General features: G+C 33.9%; 1 protein-coding gene across 11 annotated transcripts in view; it reads left to right on the top strand.

Moving 5' to 3' along the window:
* The window catches only part of LOC108968386, a 169,698-nt gene that overhangs the window by 146,554 nt on the left and 5,999 nt on the right, over nt 1-17,145 (top strand). For 8 of the 11 annotated variants that reach the window (XM_018932400.1, XM_018932401.1, XM_018932404.1 and 5 more), the window contains 7 exons: nt 6,282-6,302; nt 9,449-10,659; nt 11,443-11,795; nt 11,987-12,186; nt 12,258-12,435; nt 13,745-13,798; nt 13,981-14,581. In XM_018932400.1, coding sequence (XP_018787945.1) covers nt 6,282-6,302; nt 9,449-10,659; nt 11,443-11,795; nt 11,987-12,186; nt 12,258-12,435; nt 13,745-13,798; nt 13,981-14,581 — 2,618 coding nt within the window. Of the gene's footprint in view, nt 1-6,281; nt 6,303-9,448; nt 10,660-11,442; nt 11,796-11,986; nt 12,187-12,257; nt 12,436-12,648; nt 12,658-13,744; nt 13,799-13,980; nt 14,582-17,145 lie in introns of all 11 variants that reach the window. The other 3 variants (XM_018932402.1, XM_018932403.1, XM_018932399.1) reach the window with 3 other exon arrangements.

Below are 17,145 nucleotides of genomic sequence, written 5' to 3' on the forward strand. Positions count from 1 at the left end.
TATAAATTAAAATTTTCTTAAATAGTCGTTATATTTTTTTAAGATATTTTTTCTAAAATTAATTCTCATTTAAAACAGAGAAACAAATTKTATACTTTAATTTCATGCTGCTTTGAACACTGTGCAACAGCTTACTTCATTTCACCGAAATAGACAYGCCATTAGTCGTATAATGTTTCAGTATAAAAAGTGTTGTTGTTWTTGTTTTTTCACCATACACCAACAAATCGTTTCTAACACTACAATGTACCGTAGTAAAGTGTCAGTAGTGGTTTAATGGTGGCGCACACACTGGCTTGTGGTTAGCGCTTGGCCATGGCTAACTCTCAGCTGGCAGCGAGCTCTATTAGCGTCACTAGCGCACAACGCGAGGCGTACAATTACCTGATGTAGCGCAAAAACAATGCTACAAAGCTATACATGATACTACTATTATAAATATAAATGTCTATGGATATATATGTGTATATGTATGTACATATATATATTAGGGTGATTCAAAGAAAAATAGACACCTCTAAGGAAGCCTCTCCAAGAATGAGTTCTTAATTGTAACGGGAAGGTCCTTCTACTTACAGTCTTCTACTTTTTTCTTATTATCAGATAGAAAAATTTATATCTCGCTTCTAACCACATCAAAAAATTATGATGATAGTTTTGTAGAAAATTTACTGGTCTATTAAAATGGTCTCATTTGATTTTACGACTAAGTTAAGCGTTTACGAGATATTCGTCGTCAAACATCAATGCATTTTAGGGTGGATCAAAAAAAAAATTTTTCTTTCGTATGGTACTCTGAAGAATAGGTTCCTAGACACCTCTAAGTAAACCTCACCAAAAACCTAATAGTTTCATTCATAATGATTTTTTTTCATTGAGTTATAAAATTCATAAGAAATGAAAAAATTTCCCAAAAAAAATCAAATTTCAACCGTTAATATCTTTTAAACGGTTGGGTTTACGAAAAAATCGTATAAGACCTTTTTTGTAGAGCATACAATTTCCCTACAGAATCTAAGGAACAAAATATTTTTTGATGTGGTTGGAAGCGAGACATAAATTATTCTATCAGATAATAAGGAAAAATATAAAACTATATGTAGGAGAAACTTCCTGTTACAATTAAGAACTCATTCTTGTAGAGGCTTCCTTAGAGGTGTCTAGGAACCTATTTCTCTGAGTACAAAAAACAAAAAAAAAAATTTTTTTTTGAATCACCCTAATGCATATATGTATGTATGTACATTTGTATATAAAGAAGCGCGCTCGTTGGTATGTAAGCACACGTTAAAGCGTGTTGTAAATTGAAATTAAATCCACGCCGAAAACTCAGCACACACTCATACTCACACTCACACAAATGTATGCATTGGGCTTTGTGCCACACTTTTAGCGCAGACTATACCAACACTATATCATCAATATAAGCCTTTGCTGAACTGCCCCTGTAGTGCCATTAAGCCACATATACAAAAAACACTCGTCTCTGTGTGAGTGTGTGCTTGTGCTGTGTAAATATTGTCGAAACGGCTGACAATGTTGATGCCAATCAGTGCAGTGGCCCAAATGCATTGGCCGCTCATAACTTGTCCAATTACGTCAGTTGGCATGTCGACCGACCGGCCGCCAGGCCACCGGCCCACCAGCCCTCAACCGTTGGCTATTTATTATGCTCACGGCTCAGCCTGCTGYCCATAAGAGTAATACAACAAGCAAAACACGAAAAAAAAGTGTAAATCAAAGTGGCAGTGAAGGGCGTGGCGCGCCCACTTCTTCGCTTAATCGCATAACGGTAGTTTTGTGATATCTCGCCTTCTTTCACTTGACTGAAGTGTGGCAATTAATGCGCATTTATTGTTGAGCCGCCACGCCCGCCGTCCACCGACCACTGCCACATGGGACAAGCAATAAAATTCATTTTTACACCTGCCAACACACACACACACACACATATACCTGTTTACACATTCGCAGAAATTTGCATAGTTAGCCACGCCATAAGGACTTCATTTATATTTACCGCATTTGCATTGGTCTTCATGGCGGCCGCAGTTAACTWGCCGTGCTCKGCGCGCTTTTAAAGCTAAAAGCTGTGAGCTGTGAGCTGCGAGCTGTGGCAACGCGTGTCCGACCGACATTTCGCCCTTCGGTGTAATAAATATTAATACCGTTATAAAGTGTTTTCACTACACTGCTTATTATCCTTGTTAACTCACTCCGTAATRACTGTCAGTGCGAGCTCGCACGCATGTATGTTTGTGTGTGTAATTGCCCGCGCGCATCAATGTGCAATGTTGCTCTTTCTTTTTTTTTTTATTTTTATCATCACTATTTATCGGCGTTTTTTGCGCTTTTTTATGCAATTACCATTGTCCTGTGCTCTCTCTCGCGCTTGCCTTTAAATTCAATTGCCTACTGTGTTGGGGGAAAAATAAATTTCTTTGTTTACTCGACTGTTTTGCCATTGTAATGTTTTCATAATCAACATAATTAAATGTTATTTAATTTGATGTTTTCATCAACAGTTGATTTCATGTTCATTTGCTTATTTACATTATCACAATGCAGTTAAATTGACGTCAGCCTTTTTGTTTTTTCGGAAAAGTTTATTGCAATCATTTGATTTTAAATATTTTCATTTGATTAWTTCATTGCCATTATGTGGTATTGTTTTATTATTTTTGAAATAATCAGTTAATTAATTTTAAATAAGAGGCAACTCCACGACTTCTTTTGCAGGAGCGAATTCGTTGAACCCAATTTTCGTATACTTTTTCCACTAAATSAATTCGTATGTCATAACTGGCACATTCAATACTAACCTCTAAAGCTGAAGCGAGTACCCCTTAAAAAGTAGTCCAATGGTGTTAAATCGCAACTTCTTGGCGGCTATTCAGTGTCACAATTACATGAAATAATTCAATCCCTAAATCTTTATCGGTATAATTCGGTTCTTGTACGTACTATGTGGCAAGTAGCCTCGTCTTTTTAGAACTAAGATCAACTTCTTCCAATTGCGACCATAAAAAGTTGATTATCATCGATTTATACCGCTCTTCACGGGCAGTAATCAGCTTGATTKCGAAAGAAGTACGAATCGGTGATTCCAACAAASCAAAAACCACACCAAACTGCCAATTTATGTGAATGTAATGGTGATTTATGAATAATTTGTGAATTTTCGTTCGCACCAGAATCGATAGTTTTCTTCATTTACCGCAGCACCATTCCGATGAAAAAGAGCCTCATCTAAGAAAATTTTCTTWAAAAAATCGTTATCGCTTACAAGTTGTTYCAAGGCAAAATCAGCGAATTCACAACATTTACACTGGTCCAATGCCTTTAGTTCTTGTGTCAGAACAATTTTATACAGMTGCAACCCGAAATCCACCATTTTGAGGCTTGAGACACTCCCAGTGCTTGAGAACGTCTTGGAATCGACAAATTGCGGTATTCAGCAATATCTGCTTGAAGGGCGGAAATATTTTCGAGTGATAAATTTRTATATTTAAAGTAGACTAGATCTTTAAGGTCAGTAAAACTTAAATGATGACTTTCCAACTGAAACAACCATTTTCGCAACTTTCTGACAATTGGTGGATTACATCCCAAAAGAGTAAGAATTGCACTGGCTTGGCCGCCAAGCATAATTTAAGCCAATTTTTGAACCGTGTTCCAGTGAGACCGTCTTCGGAGCAAACGGTGTTTAAAAGCGGCCAACATGGGCTGTAAGGCGGGTATTGCAAAACTTTCCAGCCACTATTTTCGAAATAAATTTTAAACGTTTCTGTKATAGGAGGTCGCGCTTTGTCGTGATGGAACATTATTTCCTCGTATCTAGTCACAAAAAATCGGGGATTTTTCGGCAATCGCTTAATTTTTTCAACCGGTTTTAGAAGCTCATATAACAACAAGCCCTTCCGATTTCACATAATAGAGAAGTTACTTTGATGCCATGGATATTCGGCTTTCTCGTTGATTTTGTGGATTCGACAGGTTTCACATATGATTTTTTGTGTTCAAGGCTGCCCTTGATAGCCGTGTTTCTCATGTGCTTTTTTGGTTTTGRTTGTCGTAATGAATCCTTTTTTCTTCAACAGTCAGAATACGATGCAGAAACAACTTTATTTTGGAGCATTSGAGCAGTACTTTTCACATGCAAAATCGTCTTTCAAYGTCTTTTGGCTYCAATTCGGCGCCWAAATTCCTTGTTTTTGCATGTAAACGACTGCTTTKAAACGTTTCAATGACTGGCTAGATAAACTTAGAATAAAAGTACTTACTAATTACACTGTGGAACTTTTTCGGGATTATTGTCTGGGGGGTGAGAAATTCCAAGTCAGGGTGATGGTACTAGGTCACCCTCAAAGGGTTTGGCGTTCGTATGTGTCAGTTTTTTTTTTGTTTTTGCCAAAATGATTTTTGTGACGAAGCGAAAAAACATCAAGATAAGGAAAAAAGGGGTCATAGGGTCATAAAGAAGACTCAACTTCAAAAAATTAATAGATTTACGCCTTTAAAGTAARCATTTAAAGTCAAGTGATTTAGAGCAACTATTGAATATGGAATGATGCCAAGTAGTGGRCATTCAAATTGGAACATACAGTAATGCTCTAACAGCACTTACAGTACTCAAATAAAAAATACTTATTTTTCTATTCAATACTGAAAGAGAGATTCAACAACAATGCTAGTTTCAAGTCAAGAAAGTAATCATTTGCTTAGATTTAGCAATGATTAAAATGTTGTAATGTGTAACGAATCTAAGTGGCTTGGGTAGTAATTGAAGGATGGCAGTACTTAAGAACGTTGTTATAGCTTAAATAATAGAAAAACTGTATTGAGAGCTGACTCCAATGCTGGCTTCAAGTCAAGTTTTGTACTTATTTAAGCCACTATGGTAGTTATTTGAAATCAAGTGACCTTACAACGGTTGAAATTTTGTAATCAGCAATGATTACAAGTAGTGTGTATTGTAATTGAAAGCAACGCTGTAGCAGTACTCAAAGTATTTATTATAAGTAATAGAAATAATAGAAAAAAATATATAATATACAAATATGTTTTTTTTGTCATAGTAGTAGATTTCATTAGTCAATTATTATGTGCACTCGTGGTCACGCAAACCTTACCACTATACTTTCTTAAATTTTTTTCGGACTTTTTCGTTCGTTGGGGATTTTTTTCAATTTTGATTTTTTTTGTTTTTGGTTTTAAGTAAGCATAAGTAAACAAAATTATATTATCCAATTATAATTATAGTTTTTAATTTATTACTTTTAAACAAACAAACACAAATTAGCTTTTCTGTGCTTATACAAAGGCGTCCGATTTTATTGTTTTTAAAGTGATACACCTACTAAACTTTTTGTTTCAATAGAAAAAAAAAAATTTAATAATAATAAAGTATTAATTTCAAATATAGTGTAAATGAAATTAAATAAAAAAATAAAATACATAATTTTTTCAACGCATGTCAGCGTCTTAAATTTCGAGCTCACTTTGTAAAGCTTTCAATTCGATCTTTCAATTGATTTATTTGTAGCTGAATGTATTTTGTTTTTGAWTTTTAATATTTTTGATTAATAACATGTCATTAACATATTTCTAAAAAAAAAAAATTTTTACCGCTATAAAGTGTCGTCAAATATGCACAATACTTGAAAATTTTGAGTGGCAAGGTTTGCGTGGCCACGAGTGTATTAAGGTGTAGTAGCTGTTTTAGATGTTATGCCTAGCATGTAGCAACATTGAAAAGTACAATTAAAGCATAATAAGACATTTTCAAATATATTTATGTGTAGTTTAGCATTTTAATTAATGTAGTGCCTGTTTTGCATGTTCTCTCGACAATTATTATATTTTTCTACATTTTTYTTTTATTTCGTTATTTTTATTGCTTTTACTATTACAAACATATGTACAACTTGCTTGCATCGCTTAAAATTTCATTTGTGCCGTAAAATGTATTGCATACTCTACCACCATYACACACACATACATATGTATGTATGTCAAACGTATGCCGTTGCATGCATTTATTTGCATTTATCTTCACGCGTTTTTATGATTGTCTCGTTTTGTGCATGACTATTGTCCTGTCGCCGACTGCGCTGCATCCTTTCTGCTCTGCTTTGCCTGCTGCTGCCATATATATATGGGTGTGTGCGTTTGACATGTGAATGCTGTCATTGGCGCCTTATCGTCACAACAATTTGACTGCGTGTCGGCAACTTGTGGCCATAAATACAATGCAATCTTCCTTTGTCTGCTGTGCGTAGAATTTTGGAAAGCAAAATCAGGTTTGTTGCTGTTTCAGTTTTTTTATGTGAAAAGTTATGTTTTGGTTTATGTTTTATTTATATATTTGTGCTTAATTGTTTTGCATGTTATTATCAATAATCTAATTTAAGTTAATTGTTTTAGATTGTGCAGCTGTGTAGCTGCTTTGGTGTACTAATACGTATAATAAGCTTTTACTTTTGGTGCCTGTGTTTATAAAGTAACGAGATTGTGTGGATTTAAGTATTATTGCATGTCGCTTTTAAATTAATTAATTTGTAAATATGTATATATATTTAAAGTAATTAAATTAAGTAATTTTTACTAAGTTATTAATAGTTGACAAATATTTTAGWATGTGTTTTTTGAACATTTTATGTAAAGATTTACGCGTGAGTGGTATGGGGTGTAGATTTAATTAAAATTTCTCTAGTTTCTTAAAAACAAATAAAATGATCAAATCTACGATGTGTCAACTAAAATTTAATTCAAACCTTAACTGAAACTTTAACTCAAAATTTAACTCGAACTTTAACCCAAACTTTAACTGAAACTTTAACTCGAACTTTAACTGAAACTTTAACTAAAACTTTAACTCGAACGTTAACTCAAACTTTAGCTGAAACTTTAATTCAAACTTTCATTCAAACTTTAACTCAAACTTTAACTGAAACTTAATTCAAACTTTCAGTCAAACTTTAACTGAAACTTTAACCGAAACTTTAACTCAAACATTAACCAAAAATTTTATTTAAACTTTAACTGAAATTTTAACTAAAAACGTAACCAAAAATTTAACTTAACTCGAACTTTAACTCAAACTTAAACTAAAATTTAACTAAAATAAAAATAAAAAATATTAATAAAACTTTAACTCAAACTTTAATTCGAATTTTACCTCAAACTTTAACTAAAATTTAACCAAAACTTTAACTGAAACTTTACCTAAAACTTTAACTGAAACTTTAACTGAAACTTTAACTAAAATTTTAACTAAAATTTAAATAAAACTTTAACTAAAACTTTAACTAAAACTTTAACTGAAACTTTAACTGAAACTTTAACTCAAACTTAAACTCAAACTTTAACTCAATCTTAAACTAAAATTTCAACTTAAACTTTAACTCAAAATTTAATCCAAACTTTAAACTAATATATAACCGAAATCATTCGGTGCCTTTTTAAAACATTAAGAGGCACATCCTGTGCTATCGCCTAAACAAAAGTATTTTTTTGTMATTTTTTGAAAGAAAACTAAAAGATGGCATGTTTTAAAATGTTGAGGGTATCCGCTTTTTATACATCTACAATAACATACAACCTTATCACCAAATATGCAAAATTGGTCACATCACTTCTCATAAGCTTACAGGCGAAGGAAAAACGCTACAATAGAAACCATTCATACTCACACAAATAAAACTTTAACTAAGTGTGAGTTTTGGTTATAAAATGGTTATATATTGGTTAGCTAACAGTTAGAGGAAACTAAAAATTKTATGCATATGTATTAAATATTGTAAATATGTTAAGTATTACCATACCAAACAATGGCTTACAATTAAAAACAGCAAATTTTCAAATTTTTTTTTTAATTCTTAACAAAAAATACTGTTTTTGGCCCACCAAAAATACATTTTTCATATAATCATGAAACTGGAAAGTCATTGTAACTCAAAAGTATGTATTTGAAATATTCAATTAAAATTTTTCCAGCTTACTTTTAAAGATATAGACACATGTAGACTATTAAAATGGGTATAAACAAAAAGAAATGTTTTTCGAATTTACGCACTCAGATTTCTCTTAAGTACTTGGTTTAGGGTAACCATAAAATTTTCCATCCATGGTGTGATCCATTTCGAGGTCCCCCCCGCCTTCTTTTTTTTTTTTTTTTAATACAGAAAATTCCATTTTTTTAGGGGAATGTTTATTATCATTCGAAAGAACATTCTTTGGCATTTATTATTTGAAGTTTTTTTTTTTTTTCCAATCTTGGCCGCGGCCTCGTCTAGGATGGGCTAACCGTTGAGTCCATTTTTCGATGACTCGAATGCTCGACATTTCGACTGGTAACTGGCGAATAACACGCATGACGTTTGACTCCAAGGCCTGAATCGAAGCGTGATTGTCCGCATAGTCTTTAGASTTTGCATATCCCACAGAAAAAACGGTGTGATATCTCACGATTTTTGTGCCGTCCCAAAACGTGAAATTATCTGCTCACCAAAGTGATCTCTCAATAAATCCATAAATTGATGTGTGGGAGGTGGCGCCGCTTTGTTAAAACCAAATTTCACCCACATCACGAGCTTCAATTTCAGATGTTAAATAGTCGATTATTATGGCGCGATAATGGTCGCCGTAGATGGTTCTCATCGACATCATTTTTAAAGAAATATTGACCGATGATTACAAACCGTTCTTTTTTCTGGATAAAATGACAGCTCTTGAATCTCATCAGATTGCTCTTTGTCCCAAATGCGACAATTTTGCTGCTTTACATACCCATGGAGCCAGAAACATCTCTGAACAAAATTTAGCTGGAAAACGTCGGTTCTTCATGGAACCTTTCAGTACCTTTATGTGTAATCAAAAGAAAATTCCTTCATTTACAATCTATAAAACTCTCAATCTTACAACTTTAATTTCTGTTATAATATTTCTTCTTCTAAGTATTTATTATAATTAATTATCGGAAAGCTTAGACGACTATAGACACCATATTGAGCCTGCCATAATTTTAACCCTACTCTCACTCAAGTATACTGGTTATAAGTTATAATTAAAATTCTTTAAATTCTTTAAGGGAACTAAAAGCTTGGTGTATACACATACATACATATAAACTTATGTACATAACATAACGCATTTGAAATGAAAGCTACGGTAACTTATGATAACACTAAAATAATAAAACTATGTAACCCTTTGCCCCAACACCATTGGTTTAGGTTTTATTTGTGCCAAGAATTACCAATATAATTGTATTTCCCTCTTTCTTTTTTCTCTTCCGGCGCTTCGACAATTTTTCTCGCTGCCACTAATCGGCGCATTTGGAATTTGATTGCATTTGCCTGAATGCCTTCCGCCTGCACGCACCTAAACGCATACACACACACACTCATAAACCAACCAACCAACCAACAACAATTATCGACAACAGACAACAGTCGTTGCTCTCGGACGAACAAGCCAAAGAAGTCGAACAGATACTCTCCGCTGCGCCCACTGTGGGTGTGGCCGTCGCAGCTGTTGTTGCCACAGCCACTTCACCGACGAGCATTAAGAGTCTAATCGAAGAAACACAACCAGAACCACCGCCAACAGCCGAACAACAACATGAACGAAAGGTTATCACAGTAACAGACGTCGCCAAAGTTGACACTGCTACAGCAGCTAGTGACCTACGTGCTCCGGCAAGTGGTGGAAGTAATCCAATAACTGTCACGTTAGCAACAGCTAACGGCGAAGGTGGTCTTGCCTTTGCTGTCGAGCGGCAGCCGGCTGCGGAGCGGCACGTCCACAACGAGGGCGATGATGTTGATGATGCGGAGGACGATGATGACGACGACGACGACGACGGGGATGTCGACATAGTTGGCATTGGCGCCGCACCTGCACATATTTTGAATGCGACCTTCACAAAAGCGGACAGCTTCAATGCTGTAACAAGCAAGGCTAACAACAACAGCAACTCCAACAACAATAGTAATAACAATACACATGACGACGATGAGCCCGAATGGCTACGTGACGTACTTGAAGCGCCTAATCGCAGTCTTGAGAATTTGCTAATTTCCCGCTGCACAGCTGCCAGCGAACGAAGACGTTCGGAGGACAGTCAAAGTGGCAGTGTTGGTGGTGTTGAAAGTCGCGTTGAAAGTAAACATTCCGAGTTGGTAACAGCTTCGAAAGTCGAGACCAGCTACGATGCCGACAATGATTCGACACTTTTCATACAACAACAACAAGACACGCAAGCATCGCCCAGCAAACAAGAGCTGCAGTCACAGCAATCACTGTTGAATCAAACATTTATCCAAGATCAAAGCAGTCTAACACCACATGGTCAAACGGGCGAATCGTTGCAAGAATCTATTGTGTCCGTTGAGTCAACGCAATCGGATGGCACTCTCAATCAGACGACAACCATCGACGATAGCATAATCTCAAGCAAACATAATTCGACTTATTCATTAGCCGAGGGTGAACTACATTCAATTAATACAAATACGACAACAACCAGTCTTGGTGCGGAACTTGACGACTCACAATTCTACATACCCGAATATCCGCCAGTGAAGAGTAAGGAAGTCTATGTGGAGTCGGGTGTGCATTACTTTGAAGATGGCAACTTTTGGATGGAAGTTCCTGGTGAGTTTTCTTCAACTTAATTTTTTGTTAATGATCTGCTCTTAGCGTTTGGTTAGCCTTTACTCGATGAACTCCACGATCGTCCATTAAAATTCACTGAATGTCTCATTTCACATAAATATTCTGCTGTCGTTCCTAAGTTGATCGGATCTACGATTTTTTATGTTAATAATAGATCTGAAGTCACCAATATTCCTTAAACTATTACCAGATCGTCGGAAAGTCGGGTCCACTCAACCATTAAATGTTCTCTAAATCTATATCCCGTTTTAATTAAATGTTCCTATGACAGTTGGGTCCAAGGAACCGTAACAGCATTCCATAACACCATTTCAAGTATTAATGAGTGGTTCCTACTTCAGTTGGGTTCACGAAATCGGAACCGAGTTCTCAACTCAGCAGCATTACCTAAAATTGTTTATGGTTTTTATTAACCTTGCCTCTGGCATTTGTGTCCACGAAACCGGCACCAGAGCTCTCAACACGGCTCAACACAGCACTCCTTAAAACTATTTCCATTTTTAATTAATCCAAAGTCAGTAGGCTGAACATAACCGAAACGGGTTGGGTATAATATCCGGTAAAAGACTGTAAACTCTTCAGTATTCCAGTACAAACTAAGCTCTACTGACTCTCCCTTTGATTGTTAGTCTGCACTAAACTAAGGTGAAAATATTTCAAGATGTCAGGGTCGTTTCTGCCAACTTCATTCTATGAATGTTCGGAACTTATATCCAAGGTCTCCAAATAATATTATTTTCGACTGCGTGTCTCTTTTTTTAGGACTGCTGGACTTTGATGACGATGAACTCTCCTACCCGCCAATACCAGTGAAAAAGAATACCAAAGTACGCTTCAGTTCGGGRCCCATACAAGTATTTTCAACATTCTCCGTAACTGATTATGATCGCCGTAATGAAGATGTCGATCCCGTTGCCGCTTCAGCCGAATATGAGCTGGAGAAGCGTGTCGAGAAGATGCACGTCTTCCCCGTCGAATTGATGAAAGGACCCGAAGGTTTAGGTTTGAGCATTATTGGTATGGGCGTTGGCGCCGATGCTGGTCTCGAAAAATTGGGCATATTCGTAAAGACGATAACTGATAACGGCGCGGCAGCACGCGACGGACGCATACAGGTGAGTTGAAATTTTCAAGTTTTGACACCGACGGTGTGTACATTATGGTCAGCTCCCGTCATCGACCCATCATGTTATATACATCTACATACATATAGTTATATAAATATATATATGTAGTTACTTTTGGTGGGTGGGTGTTTGGGAGCGCATTTGTACTTGCTTTAGTTAAAACTTTTAAATTTGCTCAGGTCAACGATCAAATCATCGAAGTCGATGGCAAAAGTTTAGTGGGCGTTACGCAAGCGTATGCTGCATCGGTGTTACGCAACACTTCCGGTTTGGTGAAATTTCAAATTGGACGTGAACGCGATCCGGAAAATTCAGAGGTGGCGCAACTTATACGCCTGAGTCTGCAAGCGGATCGCGAGAAGGAGGAGAGACTGAAAAGGTAAGTCTGTGGCTTTGAAAGAGTTGTTCTTAACAGTAAATTCCATATAATTTGTGTTTCATGATTTTTAGACAACAAGAGGAGTACTTGCGTCGCACGCTCGACTACTCGGAGGACTCCACACAACCCGTTTCGGCCAACTCTAGTGTTTGCGAGGGACCATCGAGTCCCGTACAAGTCGAACATCCAATGGAGGTCGAGGCTACACACTCACAGGAGGTAGAGTCTCTGAAGAGGCTGCTACAGGAGGTATGTAAAATGTGGTCGTAAATAAAATTTTTGTAATTTAATAAACCGTTTGGAGTGTTCGAAGAGTTTTAATCTGTTTAAACCTTTTATATGTTTCTTTATGTGATTTACTTATGACGTGGATTCACGAAAAATATTACGAAAACAATACGAATATGTACGAAAAAACTAAAATAAACGCTAAAAACGTTACAAAACGTTACGAAAATGCAGCATAAAGCGGTAATTGGTTCAAACGAATAACTATAAATAACGTTTAGCGAATTCATGTGACCTTTCGTTTTTGCCCGAATTTCACTTTTGCATTTATTTGTGTGTTTTTTCTTCTTTCTTTTTGTGCAAGTTTAACGTAATAATTTACCAAGTAATTTTGTACATAATAATTCTTAACACTTCCTCGTTTCTTAGACCTGAGCAGTTTGCCACGAAATTATATATATTAATGTTCAGCATGATGAGCTGAGCCTGTCTGTCAATCTGTCTATATACCAACAATTTTTAAGCTATCGATCTGAAATTTTGCACACGCCCTTTTCTATCCACAATTCTTGTTGGGTGAAAATCTTTTTTATTCGACAAAGTAGCTTCACAAAATTTTACATAAATTGTTAGCCAAGGCATCGTTGTAATCTCTGAATAAATCTTTCGGATCGGTTCACTATAACATATAGCTGTCATACAAACTGATCGGTCAAAATAAAGTCCTTGTATGGACAACTTTTTTATTTGACGTGATATTTTTACAAAAATTCGCATGCATTATTGCCAACAGCAGTGCTACAATCTACGGAAAAAAATTTCAGAACGTGTCCACTATAGCGTATAGCTGCCATACAAACTGCCTAATCAATATCAAATCCTTGTATGGAAAACTTTTTAATTTTACGAGATAKCTTGACGAAATTTGGCACGGATTGTCGTTGAAGATATCAGTATCATCTCCGAACAAATAGTACATATCGGGCCACTGTAGCGTATAGCTGCCATATAAACTGACCAATAAATATTTAGTCTTGGTATGAAAAACATTTTTAYTTGACAAGATATCTCGAAGTATTATCCTGCAAGGCAACGTTACTGTTTCCGAGAAAACCATTCTGATCGGAGCCTTATCGCTTATAGCTGTCTTACAAGCCATTCTATCGAAATCAAGCTAAATATCTTTATATACATATACTTTTACGCTATAAAAAATGCACCTGTAAAGGGTATTATAACTTCGGTGCAGCCGAAGTTAACTTATTTTCTTTGTTTGTTTTGTATAAATTTTATTTTTGAATGTTGTTACTTTTCATTCATGTTTTTTTAGAGCGAATTGAGTTGCCTGTTGAAAGACGACATTATTGATACGCTTAAGCGTAAGGTAGGTGTCGCCTTTATATTTTGCTATTTTACTTTATTARTCTCAATTTGCTTTGCTTACCATTACTAACCATACTCAGCTTTACTTTGCCATAATTATTTTTGTGTACGCATGCGCTTTCATTTTCACACATGCCACACACTTCTTCTAATACTAATCGTTCATTTCTCCTTACACATCAGCTCGTCAAACTGGAAACCACCGGCAATGAAAATGAGCTACTCAGCGAACGTCTGCGTCAAAGCGAACGCGAGCTCACCAATATCAAAAAAGAGGCTTCAAATCTACAGAATATGTTACAACAATCACAGGCGCAATATATGGCGCTCGATAAGAAATACAACAAAGCCAAACGTTTGGTACGTGAGTACCAACAACGTGAAGTGGACATGTGTCATCGCGAAGAATTCTACCAGCAACTGCTRCAAGAGAAGGACACCGAATATAATGCACTTGTCAAGAAACTGAAAGATCGTGTCATCAATTTGGAACACGAATTGCAGGAGACACAACGTAAGGCCGGCTTTCCCGTTGGTTTGCCCTACGATAGCGCTACGCTCAAGCTGACGCCACAAATGATGCGTAAAACGCCRCCAAAACCGTTGTTCCAGAAACTCGAGACAGAATTGTCCGATACGGAGATTTCCGATCTATCGCCCGATGGCGAGGGTGTCAAAACGGCGACTGTGGARCGTAAAGTGCCAATTAAAGATGAATTGGATGCCGCCGTGCCGCAGCATGAACTTCTGGATAATACCGTTACAAAGACGAAAATCGATTTAGGTAAGTGGAAAAGTAGARAGTGGTGACAGTATGTATGAAGTGATGAATTTATGTTGACAGTATTTAATATGTATAAATATACATACATACATTTTATTTAAGAAATTGTTGAACTCTCTTACTTGTCTAAAATTGTTGTGTGAGTTGGCAATGCTTTGGCTCGTTCTTTTGTATTTCGAATTACTCGTAGTTCAGACAGTTGTTGGTGGMGGTTATTGTTTAAATTCTTTACTAATAATTGCACTGAATATTAAAAATTGAATTAGTCAATCAAATTTAGCAAAAGGATTTTAATAGCACAATATTTATAATAAAATTTATAAATATGCACTGCATTCAAAAGGGATCGTAGCGGAAAATCTTAAATTATATTCCTTGCGTAGACCGAGTAAATGATGTTTAGTAAATGAAATTTATATGAATTAAAATTTTCAAATAAAAGTTTTTAATTTTTTAAATAATTTAAAATTTTCAAATATGAGGGATTTTTCTAATCTATTTTGCGTAGACCGAGAKTTTGGTATCGGAAGTATTTCTTATCTATTTTCAAAAACAAAAAAAAAMAAAAWTTWWTKRAARRWTTATTGTTAAAAACTTCTTATATTGAATTGAAATATCATGAAATAAATATGACATTACACTTTGAGGTTATAATTATGAATTATTATTTTTTTATTTTAATAACTATTATTTTTTTTTTAATTAGAGGAAATTTATAGTCTAAAATGTCTAACAATACAACATTTCAATGAGGTTGAAGCATACATTTTGATTTTTGTTTTTTCTACAAGTACAGGAAATCTAAAGGCATGTTTGGAATKTTACCGCTCAAATTCTTCGGAATCTGAGTGAATTGTTGCCTAAATAATATTTAGTGGCAATTCGCGAATTCTGCGCCTAACAGGCCTTCACATTCTTTTATTTTTATAATATATCTTTTATTTTTTAAGCGAATGGTGAAGTAGACTAAGGCTTAATTAAGAACTAGTTAAAGGAATTCTGAAAATTTGCTACTCGAAGATACTAGTGGGATACTATAGAATATTTAATATGAAAAGTTATGAAAGTGAATTTACGAAATTTTTTTTAAATATTGCGCACATTTTAGTAATTTTCAGTATCTATAAGCTTAATAATTCACCCGTTCCTTATAACTGCTTATTGCTTTTTCTAATGACTATAGAAAYCATTATTTAAAATAAATCATATAATAAAATACTCATATCACCTTTCATTGTAATATTTATCATAAATCATCAGTCATAAATCACAACTCACACTAATTGCAAAAAAGTACTTGAATCAGGTATAAATTTATGATCTCAATTAATTTTAGTTTTTATTTCAAAAAATATATGTATAACTTTATAAAAAAAAAATGTACTAAATTCAAAGAATGTTTTTTTGAGAAAATTTTTAGAAAAAGATTTTAATAAACTCAAATTACAAATAGAAGATTTTTGCCTTAATTGAAAAAAAAATGGATAACTCAAAAATAACTTTTTTAGAAACCTATATATTTATTACCAAATTTATTCTTTTTTTTATTTGTAAAAAAAATTTTACTCAAGATTAAATTTTTAGAAAAAATGAAATAAATTAAAATTATCTATAATTTTTTTAATACAAAAAATGGAGTAATAGTTTTTTAGAAAAAAAAATTAATTAATATTTTCAAATCTAAGGATTACTTTAATTGCAAAAGAAGTCATAGCTCAGAAATAACTTTTTAGCAAAAGAAACGTAAATTAATTCAAATTATCAAAAAAACAAAAATAATAATTTTTGGAAAATAAATGTAATTTATCAAATTTAAGAATTTTTTTCATTTGTAGAAAAAAAGCTTAACTCAAGACTAAATTTTTAGAAAACTAACTTAAAATTATCAAATGACTTTTTTTCGCAAAAACTGTATAACTAATAAAAAAAAGAACTTAAATAATTTAAGTTGCAAAAAAGGATAACTCAAAATTAACATTAAAAAATAATTAAATTTTTCAAATAAAATTGGAAAAAATTCATAACTCTAAAATTTAAAAATTTTGAATAAAACTGCTTAACTCGGGACCAAATTTTTATAAAAATAAATTTACATTAATTGAATATTTCAAATAAATAGATTTTTGATGCTAAAAAGTACAAAACTGAGAATGAGAAAGAATTTTTTTTTAATTAGAAAAGTTTATAACTCAGAAATAACTTTTTAAAAAAAAAAATCTAAAAACTCAAATTTTTGAATAAAACTGCCTTGAGTTAGACTAAATTTTTACAAAAATAGATTTACATAAATTTAATATTTCAAATAAATAGATTTTTTAATTCTAAAAATTGCAAAACTGAGAAAACTGTTTAGTAAATGAAATTTATATGAATTAAAATTTTCAAATATGACGGATTTTTCTAATTTATTTTTATATTCGAAACATATATATTTTTAAAGCAAAATTTCAAAAATAAGGATTATTTTAGTTGCAAAAAATTTATTTTAAAAGGATAATACAGTTGTATTGTTAACAATTTACATACATACATAAAATGCATAAAAATCATAAGTCAATATTTTT

Source organism: Bactrocera latifrons, unplaced genomic scaffold, assembly GCF_001853355.1.
Source record: "Bactrocera latifrons isolate USDA-ARS-PBARC rearing strain unplaced genomic scaffold, ASM185335v1 scaffold_213, whole genome shotgun sequence".
NCBI classification, from domain to species: domain Eukaryota; kingdom Metazoa; phylum Arthropoda; class Insecta; order Diptera; family Tephritidae; genus Bactrocera; species Bactrocera latifrons.